Source organism: Ranitomeya variabilis, chromosome 2 (assembly GCF_051348905.1).
Source record: "Ranitomeya variabilis isolate aRanVar5 chromosome 2, aRanVar5.hap1, whole genome shotgun sequence".
NCBI classification, from domain to species: Eukaryota; Metazoa; Chordata; class Amphibia; order Anura; family Dendrobatidae; genus Ranitomeya; species Ranitomeya variabilis.
The window spans coordinates 788,080,040-788,090,815 of record NC_135233.1 but is presented as its reverse complement, the minus strand read 5'-3'; the positions used below and the strand labels follow the sequence as shown (position 1 = coordinate 788,090,815).

The following is a 10,776-nucleotide window of genomic DNA, read 5'->3' as shown; positions in this document are numbered from 1 at the left end:
CACTATGGGTCTACCCGGGGGTCTGTCCAACCTTTTATGTATTTTGGGAAGCGTATAAAACACAGGTATCATAGGGTCAGTTTTAGTTAGGAACTCTTGGGTTTTCTTGTCAATAATGTCAGATTGAAAGGCTTCCTCTAAAATGGCTCTAATCTTAGATTCTATTGACTTACTAGGATTATGCGGTAATGGTAAATAAACCGTTCTGTTGTTTAATTGTGTAAGGATTTCATCCCTGTACATGGTGCGGTCCATAATGACCGTGGCACCCCCTTTGTCTGCCGGTTTTATAATTATGTCTTTATCGGACATGAGGGATTGGAGTGCCATACGTTTGTTGTGGTCCAAATTCTCCTGGAAAACAAGTTCACCTCTAGTGACTTGTTTTGAGAATTTTTCTACCTCTTTACCTATTAGTGCAATAAATGTTTCTACAGGTGGACTATTCTGGGGTGGATTAAAATGACTAGGAAGTCTAAGGCCTAGACTGGACAGGTTAATGGGTGTAGTTCTGGTAAGGTCTCGTTCTGTTGTAATAGTAGGAGCCTGATTATGAAAAAATGTTTTCAATCTTAGACTTCTATAAAACCTCTGTAGGTCAAGATCAAGCTGGAATGTATTAAATTTGTAGGTAGGGCAAAAAGATAAACCTTTTTGCAATAAACGTAATTGTGTATGATTAAGAGTCTTAGAGGAAATATTGACTACTAGATTGGTAGAACTACCTGCGATCTCGTGTTCATCGTGTGGCGATTGATTTCTGTGGCATTGACCGCCCCTCCTCGTCCTTTTCTTTGATTGTTCCTCCTGCCTGTGTCTAAAAAAGGAACCCTGTAGGTATCTGTTCTTTCGTTGTCCGAACTGGATGCTGATGAACCCTCGAATCTTGGTCCTCTGTAGTTGTATCTGTAGGAGGTGGTGGAGCCCCGCCATCTATACACCCTATTTTGTAGGTAGTCCTGTGTATCACGAATAAATTTCTGTCGTTTCCTCTTCTCTGACTGGCCATCGGGCATTTCTGGCAAATGCCAGAAGGGCCGGTCCTTGTAATGGGCCACTAGACATATCGCCCCGTCCACGTTGTCAGTGGGCATTCCAGAGTTCACTTCAGCAGCCAGCACGCCGGGCGGCATTTGCTTTCCTTGCACACTTGATCGCGCCGTATTAGAAAGGAGGAAGTGGGCGGACTGATGTCCTGATCACTAGCGCTGCAGTGAGGTAATATAGAAATACAGGATGGGGGACGCGCTGTGCTGTGCTGCTCCGGCCATACCTCCCACTGCAGCGCTAGTGATCAGGACATCAGACCGCCCACTTCTTCCTGTCTAGTGAGGCGACAGGGCATGAGGGGGTGCAAACATTTTTCTATACACTGTTTTTTTTTTTTTTTTTGCTGTGCCGGGTTCAGCCATTCAAAAAAGGGGCGTGCCATGCTGGAGAAGAACACTGGCCAATGAGCATCAGATTGATAGAAGAGCTAATTGGCCAGTGCTCCTGTCCCCCTGCACTGGGCACCTGTGCGGGAGAGAGCCTGCAATCAAGCTGCAAGGTCAGGAATATCTACCTGTGTGTGATCCCAGGGACAGATAGAGAAGCCGCTCAGTTCCCCACTGTCACATCTTCTCCTGCTCTGGCCCACAGCCCCAACAGAGAAGGAGAAAGTGGGGGAGGTGCTGGGAAAGTGCTTGCTGTGAGCAGAAGGAGCTGCACATGTATATCAGCCTCTGCTGCAGCACAGAGTGTGTGTGTGTTATCTGTAGTGTGTGTGTGTGTGTGTTACATGTGTGTGTGGTATCTGTAGTGTGTGTGTTATGTGTGTGCTATCTGTAGTGTGTGTGTGTTACATGTGTGTGTGGTATCTGTAGTGTGTGTTACATGTGTGTGAGGTATCTGTAGTGTGTGTGTGTTACATGTGTGTGTGGTATCTGTAGTGTGTGTGTGTTACATGTGTGTGTGGTATCTGTAGTGTGTGTGTGTTACATGTGTGTGTGGTATCTGTAGTGTATGTGTTACATGTGTGTGCTATCTGTAGTGTGTGTGTTACGTGTGTGTGAGGTATCTGTAGTGTGTGTGTTACATGTGTGTGTGGTATCTGTAGTGAGTGTGTGTTACATGTGTGTGGTATCTGTAGTGTGTGTGTTACATGTGTGTGAGGTATCTGTAGTGTATGTGTTACATGTGTGTGTTATCTGTAGTGTGTGTGTTACATGTGTGTGTTATCTGTAGTGTGTGTTACATGTGTGTGTTATCTGTAGTGTGTGTTACATGTGTGTTATCTGTGGTGTGTGTGTTACATGTGTGTGAGGTATCTGTAGTGTATGTGTTACATGTGTGTGTTATCTGTAGTGTGTGTGTGTTACATGTGTGTGTTATCTGTAGTGTGTGTGTTACATGTGTGTGGTATCTGTAGTGTGTGTGTTACATGTGTGTGTTATCTGTAGTGTGTGTGTTACGTGTGTGTGAGGTATCTGTAGTGTGTGTGTTACATGCGTGTGTGGTATCTGTAGTGTGTGTGTTACATGTGTATGTGGTATCTGTAGTGTGTGTGTTACATGACCTTGGCAAGGTTGACTACCCGTGACTTCCCCCACCTTCTTGAATAACCACACCACATCAGTAATTTGGATAATAACGGCCACAGCAGCCAATTTATTATTGATATTAATAAAAACGGACCCTTGGTGCGGCCCTCGAAGCTAACCCGCTCCTGGTCTGGCGATTATTCCGTCGGCACTGCCTCTTCCCTCTCAGCCTTACTTCCAGCTGCGTTTTTACCCAAGCTCAGAAGCATCCTGAGTTGAGGGAAGAGGTTGCCTCCATCCGTTAACCTGTACCCGACTTCCCTCGTCGGGTACCCACCCATCGGTACCGCGCACCCGACCTCCAACATCAGGGTGGCCCTCCGGGTCCCCCGATAGCGTGACCCCGACCTACCTCGTCGGGTATCACGCAAGTATCACCAGACCACGAACTAAGTAACTATCCATGGCAGTGGGTGGGGGGTCCCGCAGTGCAAGAATCCCCCCTCTACCGTACTTTTTTGCCAGCTTCGAGGACCCACCAACGCTCAAATCATCATCCGATGATGTAACAGAACCTCGCGCTCACAAAGAGCTATCCGCCACCAGTCAGGAGAGGAAAAACCCCCTGTGGGGGAAACCTCCAGGGAACCATGGTGATGGACTGCCCTTCCCCTGGGCTTAAAGGTAACTGCCAAATAAGTAATTCTTGTATCAGTCTCGCTCTTGTCCGCGTCCGAATGGTTCATCTGGCTACTGCGACCCGGTCTTCCTTCTTTTCGTCAGGGATGGGTGGGTGGGGCTTGATGTCCGGCCGTCCAGAGAGGGAAAGAGGGCTACGGCTCCTCCCTGCATCCTTTTTATCCCCCCGTGTCCCCCCCCCCTCTCCCTCTGTCCTAGGTCACTTCCCCTATGTCACTTCCCCTATGTCACTTCCCCTTTAATTAGTCCCCTAATACTTCCTCCCCCCCCCCCCCCGGCTTACCCCCTTGCCGTCCCCCTGCCTTCTCCCAATCCCCCATTCATACGTCACTTGCAACCTGCCCGGTCATGGCCCCCTCCTTACGGACCCTCCGTGCCTTATCCGGGGGTTACTTGACCTTGGCAAGGTTGACTACCCGTGACTTCCCCCACCTTCTTGAATAACCACACCACATCAGTAATTTGGATAATAACGGCCACAGCAGCCAATTTATTATTGATATTAATAAAAACGGACCCTTGGTGCGGCCCTCGAAGCTAACCCGCTCCTGGTCTGGCGATTATTCCGTCGGCACTGCCTCTTCCCTCTCAGCCTTACTTCCAGCTGCGTTTTTACCCAAGCTCAGAAGCATCCTGAGTTGAGGGAAGAGGTTGCCTCCATCCGTTAACCTGTACCCGACTTCCCTCGTCGGGTACCCACCCATCGGTACCGCGCACCCGACCTCCAACATCAGGGTGGCCCTCCGGGTCCCCCGATAGCGTGACCCCGACCTACCTCGTCGGGTATCACGCAAGTATCACCAGACCACGAACTAAGTAACTATCCATGGCAGTGGGTGGGGGGTCCCGCAGTGCAAGAATCCCCCCTCTACCGTACTTTTTTGCCAGCTTCGAGGACCCACCAACGCCACACCGAGAGCCCTTGACCTTCAAGTGCTCGAGACCCCACCAACCAACCCTGCTGCGGCCTTCCGCATCCCCCCAAGCAAGCCTTCAATCCACAAGTCAGTTCCCGCGGTGTTCAAATGTACCCCGTCCCCTAACCAGTAATCTCCCTCTGTAGAGTCCAAGCCTGCATGACGTATCGTCACCCCTCCGTTCCGTGACACGAACTTAGATACCTCCTTGTTCACTGTTATCCGGGCTTTGTTAATTTTTTTCACTGACCGTGCCCCTCGCCAGTTTTTTCTAGGTACCATGTCTGACCACACCAGCCTCAAGTTTGGAAATGCTAATCCCAGCTGTCTTATATCCGTTCTAATTTTTGCACTCAGCCCTTTTCCCGAGATAGCCCCCAAGTCGTTCCCCCCTGCGTGTAAAACTAATATATCTGGGACCCCATAGAGGTTTACCGCCCTGAAAAACTCGTGCAGTACCCGGCCCCATGTTAAACCCCGGTATCCCAACCACCTAATCACCGCCCCATTCCTTGCCATACCTAACTGTCTCCCGCCCGTCCGTCTGTCAGCCCGCTGTGCTCCCCAGTAAACGTATGAATGTCCTAGAATCCAAATCACGATCGGGACTTGTCCTGTAACAAACAGAAAGAAATCAGTGTGATGCGTTAATTCCGGGGGGGATCGCTGCCTCATATCCTTGAGGTCGTACGTAAGACCTGTACCGCCGCGACTCCCACCGGCCAATTCGCTTTACTGTTTCCGGGCTCAGCCCCCCCACCGCGGCCTCCGTTGCCGCCCCGATCCGGAAGGAATGGCCTGTGTATCTCCCAGGGTTCCCACCTGCCCTTACCATACATGTCCGGAATACTTTAATGAATTGATACCTGGACAAATATGACCCATCCTCGTGACATAGCAGCGGTCCGTCCTGCTTAGGCCTGGCTGCCGAGAATATCCCGAAACACTTACATGGACACATCATAGAACCGCTTACTCTTCCCAATAACACCCTTTTTCCTTTTCCCCTTTGGTCAGTCTTTGACCTCCTAATCCAAAATTCCAATCCCCTTTTTGTCTTTATCACGTCTTCGGCTAGAATGCCTCCTGCTATGGCCTTGCCTGGCGCTACCAGCTCCCCTATCCTCATTGCTCCAAAGAATGCGAGTGAAAAGGCCAACCTAAACAAGCCAACCTCAAATTGTGTCCTGCACACCCCTTCCAACTGCTCTCCTAATACTTCTAACATGCCGAAAGACACGGGCCGCCTGTTGTCTTTGTTAACCTTTCCCTTCCGGTAACCTTTTAAGGCCTGTCTGACTAAGAAACTCTTTGTCAAATCGGTTCTGTTTCTAAGTTTAAACCCAAATGCTAATCCTGCAATTAGTTGACTCATTTTTGCCGCCGACCAACTATCGTCTGCGGCCTGCCTAATTCCCATCAATAACACCCCAATCTGCTCCTCTTCCGACATGTCCTCGTCCCCCCGGCCTAGCCATTGTTCCCACTGGCCCCACGACCGTCCGTACGCCGCCCACGTTCTACTTGTTACGGATGCCTTGATCAGCGGTTCAGCCGCCCAGATGCCACGTTCCATAATCCGGGAGGGCAGGGTAGGCCCTCTTCTTCCGCCTCGGGGGCCAACGCCCGAAACCGCTGCCACTGAAAACGAGAAAGCGCATCAGCGACAGAGTTAAATTCTCCCGGGACATGAGATGCTGTCACATGAGCATTGATAACTAAGCATTCCAACACCAGCTGCCTCAACACTCTAATAACTGGCGGCGAAGACGCGGTGATGTTATTTATGGCCATGACCACTCCCATGTTATCGCACTTAAACCGAACTTTCCGGTTCCTCAGCCGATGCCCCCATAGTGTTACCGCCACCAGGATTGGGAAAATTTCCAGTAGTGCAATGTTTTTTATCAGCCCTGAACGCACCCACTCCTCTGGCCATGCTGCCGCGCACCACTGCCCCTGACAGTAAGCTCCAAAACCATGACTGCCCGCTGCGTCCGTGTACAATTCAATATCCGAATTACAACATCCCCCATCCATAACCAGGGACAGCCCGTTGTACTTTTCTAAGAATGTGTCCCAAACCGCCAGATCTGCTTTGTTATCTGCTGTCAATCGCACATAATGCTGCGGTGATTTTACTCCGGCCGTTGTCGCCGCCAATCTCCTCGTGAATATCCTGCCCATCGGCATGACTCGCCATGCGAAATTCAAACTCCCCAGCAAGGACTGTACCTCCCGCAGCTTCAGCTTTTTAGCTCTCCTAGCCCTGCCTATTTCCAATTTCAGGGCTGCCACCTTCTCTCCCGGGAGACAACACTCCCACTTTACTGTGTCGATCATGATCCCCAGAAAGGAGATACATGACGTCGGGCCGACAGTTTTTTCAGGAGCCAATGGTATCCCGAACTCTTTAGCCACCCCTTGCAGATTTTTTAACATGGTATCGCACACCCCCGATTGTGCAGGACCTACGCACCAAAAATCATCAAGGTAGTGGATCAATGATCCCAATCCCGTGATATCCTTCACTACCCATTCCAGGAATGTGCTAAAGGCTTCGAACAACGAACATGACAACGAGCATCCCATAGGTAAACACCTGTCTATGAAATACTCTCCCTCCCAATAGCACCCGAGCAACCGCTGACTGTCCGGGTGAACCGGCAATAACCGAAAGGCAGACTCCACATCCGTTTTCGCCATCAGCGCCCCCTTTCCGCATTTTCTTACCCATTCTAATGCCAGGTCAAATGATGCGTATAGCACCGCACACAAATCCGGATCGATGCCGTCATTGACGGACTTACCACGGGGATATGACAGGTGATGTATCATTCGGAACTTGTTCGGCTCCTTCTTTGGTACAATGCCCAATGGAGAAACCACCAAGCCCGATATGGGTGGGAAACTAAACGGACCCGCCATTCGGCCCATCAGCACCTCTTTCTCAAGTTTCTGTTTGACAACAGTGGGGTGCTGATAGGCCGAACTGAGATTCTTCAGCTTCCCGGGCATTTGGCACGCCGGGGAAGGGATAGAAAATCCCTCCTTGAAGCCTTTGATCAACAAATCCGCTTTCTTCCTGTCCGGGTACCTACTTAGATAAGGGAGCATCGCGTGCAGCTTGACTGGTGTTTGCCCCTTGACCATGACCGGCTCCTCCCACCTTCCCACTGTACTTCCTCTGACACCTATTGACCCCGTGTGCCGATCCGCCACAATAGGAACATACGTGCCTAAATTTACAGCCTGTTCCGAATTTGCACTGACCCTCATTGAATTGCCAACAAAGCCCCTGTTTCTGGTTCCCACCACGGCCTGGAAAACTCCCCCTTGCCGGGCTTCCTGCGCTATATCCTGCATGGCCGGCGCCACCGGCCCCTCCCTGAAAGGGCATCCAATGTCTTTGATTCTGCGACATAACGTCCAACCACAGGCCAATATCTTTTTGATCCCATCTCATCGATGGTCGCATCGCCTTGCGCTGACGAAATTGTTCGTCATACCGCAGCCAAGCTTGTCCCCCATATGACTTGTAAGCCTCGCCAATGGCGTTCATGTAGCAAAACAACTGCGAGCAGTTTTCTGGCGCCTTTTCCCCAATGACGCTACCCAATATCGTAAAGGCATGCCACCAATTTGTGAACGTGTGTGCCACCGTAATTGTTCGCTCTTCTTCCTTCCTCCCTCCTTCCCTTCCTACCTTTGTGCTCCCCCTTTCTACCGGCAAAAGCGAGAAGATGTCCACATACTCGTCCCTCCATATTCTTTCCCTCATCTCTTTCTTAAGGTGGTTACCTAAGTTACCCGTAAAACAAAAATATATATCCCCCCGAGCCGTGTCATCCAGCTGCCCATTCTCCCCATCCCCCGGTCCAGCCGACTCATGGGCCCTGATCATGTCTCCCCCACCCCCAGCAAGCAAGTATGGGCTCGTCCAGGCTGATAGATGCCCCGGCCCGCGTCCCTCAAATCGATCCATCCTGTCTGCCAAGCTCGTTATCATTGCCCTCATTTCCCTAGCGGTGGCCTCCAAGGACCCTAAAATAGGAGCCACACTATTCCCTTGCGATCCCTGGCTCCCCCCGCCCGCTTGCAATGTGCCTGCATATGTATCTGTAGAAAGCATGTGTTCATAATTACCAGGCCGCGCGGGAGTCATCCTCCCCCCGGCCGCTGTGCTCCGGGAATCCTCCTCGCCGCCGCTGTCCGCATCCCGGAATGAGGGCCCTCTTGTTCCTTGCGACCATCGTCCGTCCTCAGCGTGCTCGTCTCCCGTCTCTTCTTGGCTCCCGTGGCTATGCTGTGAGATGGCCCTCCTATCCCTAGTTCTATTTGCCTGCCTGGCTCTGCCCTGGGTGTCTTGCTGGTGGCTCTGGCCCTGCAAACCGCTACGGGTCCCTGGCTGTCTGGGGGTACTCACGGCCATGGGCCGTCGCCTTCTGCTACCGCCTGGCCCCTGCTCCCTCGAAGGGCTCCTTGCCCTGCGCTGTTGCCCTCTTACCGGCAACTCCATGGACAGCCTTTCGGGGGGTCTAGTCCTGCGTGTTGGCCTCCTCCCCCCTTCTTCCCCCACAGGCATCTGGCTGGACGACCCCGGTATCTGCGTTTTTTCCACAGGCGCCTCGCTGGGCATCCCGCTTCCCGGGGGCCTTTGAGAAGGACCCCGGAAACAAGATGGCGCCGCCCATGTGTTCTGGCTCTCTTGCATGGCCGCGGGGACAATGCTCACACACCCGGCCGCCTCGGCTGCTGGGGTTGCCCCCGGAACCCTCCCCGGTGATCCCAGCCCCTGTCCCTGCTGCTGGGCTGCCGTGGGTCCCGCGGTCTCCCTCCACCGCCCCCCCGTCTGCTCAGCTTCTCCTGTTCCTTGCCTTTCCTGATCAGCGGAGCGTGAAGCATCCGTCGCCCGGGGCCTGCTTCTCCTGCGGCTACTACTGGTGGAACCCCCTGCCCTCCTCCTGCGGGATCCTGAGCTGCCCTCACTCCTGCGCCCCGGACCTGCCCCCCCAGCCGGCACCGAGGATTCCCTGTTAATACCACCACCGCCCACCCCCAGGATACCTTCTGCAATGCTTTCTAACCATCCTGGGGGGTGAGCGCTGGCAGCCGCCTGGAGCCTGGAGACGACGTCCATGCCTGGTAAGGTGTGCTTGTGAAATGGGAGAGCCCGGTGCGGGGTGGGAGCTGCTTGATGTCCGGCCGTCCAGAGAGGGAAAGAGGGCTACGGCTCCTCCCTGCATCCTTTTTATCCCCCCGTGTCCCCCCCCCTCTCCCTCTGTCCTAGGTCACTTCCCCTATGTCACTTCCCCTATGTCACTTCCCCTTTAATTAGTCCCCTAATACTTCCTCCCCCCCCCCCCAGCTTACCCCCTTGCCGTCCCCCTGCCTTCTCCCAATCCCCCATTCATACGTCACTTGCAACCTGCCCGGTCATGGCCCCCTCCTTACGGACCCTCCGTGCCTTATCCGGGGGTTACTTGTGTGTGCTATCTGTAGTGTGTGTGTGTTACATGTGTGTGAGGTATCTAGTGTATGTGTTACATGTTTGAGTTATCTGTAGTGTGTGTGTTACATGTGTGTGTGTTATCTGTAGTGTGTGTGTTACATGTGTGTGTTATCTGTAGTGTGTGTTCCAAGTGTGTGTTATCTGTAGTGTGTGTGTGTTACATGTGTGTGAGGTATGTGTAGTGTATGTGTTACATGTGTGTGTGTTATCTGTAGTGTGTGTGTTACGTGTGTGGTATCTGTAGTGTGTGTGTGTTATATGTGTGTGTGTTATCTGTAGTGTGTGTTAAGTGTGTGGTATCTGTAGTGTGTGTGTTACATGTGTGTGGTATCTGTAGTGTGTGTTTGTTACATGTGTGTGAGGTATCTGTAGTGTATGTGTTACATGTGTGTGTTATCTGTAGTGTGTGTGTATTACACACACATGTAATACACACACACTACAGATAACACACACATGTAACACATACACTACAGATACCTCACACACATGTAACACACACACTACAGATACCACACACATGTAACACACACACTACAGATACCACACACATGTAACACACACACTACAGATAACACACATACATGTGTTATCTGTAGTGTGTGTGTTACATGTGTGTGGTATCTGTAGTGTGTGTTACATGTGTGTGTTATCTGTAGTGTGTGTGTGTTACGTGTGTGTGAGGTATCTGTAGTGTGTGTGTTACATGCGTGTGTGGTATCTGTAGTGTGTGTGTGTTACATGTGTGTGAGGTATCTAGTGTATGTGTTACATGTGTGTGTTATCTGTAGTGTGTGTGTGTTACATGTGTGTGTGTTATCTGTAGTGTGTGTTACATGTGTGTGTTATCTGTAGTGTGTGTTACATGTGTGTGATATCTGTAGTGTGTGTGTGTTACATGTGTGTGAGGTATCTGTATTGTATGTGTTACATGTGTGTGTTATCTGTAGTGTGTGTGTGTGTGTTATCTGTAGTGTGTGTTACATGTGTGTGTTATCTGTAGTGTGTGTTACATGTGTGTGTTATCTGTAGTGTGTGTGTTACATGTGTGTGAGGTATCTGTAGTGTATTTGTTACATGTGTGTGTTATCTGTAGTGTGTGTGTGTGTTACATGTGTGTGTGTTA

The 10,776-nt window shown here is 51.3% G+C and overlaps 1 protein-coding gene across 2 annotated transcripts; it reads right to left on the bottom strand.

The window, feature by feature from the left end:
* Nucleotides 1-3,509: 3,509 nt before the first annotated feature.
* On the bottom strand, nucleotides 3,510-8,962 carry LOC143807851 (uncharacterized). Of its 2 annotated transcripts, none has more exons than XR_013221820.1 (2): nucleotides 8,285-8,962; nucleotides 3,510-4,752 (listed from the first exon to the last, which is right to left on the bottom strand). XR_013221820.1 is itself a non-coding variant. In XM_077289824.1 (2 exons), exons 1-2 carry the CDS (start codon nucleotides 8,850-8,852, stop codon nucleotides 4,773-4,775), a joined length of 1,575 nt encoding a protein of 524 aa, XP_077145939.1. In that variant the 5' UTR covers nucleotides 8,853-8,962; the 3' UTR covers nucleotides 3,510-4,772. The 2 variants fall into 2 exon arrangements, 1 of the variants encoding a protein (XP_077145939.1); XM_077289824.1 differs by having other exon boundaries at nucleotides 3,510-5,779.
* Nucleotides 8,963-10,776: the final 1,814 nt, after the last annotated feature.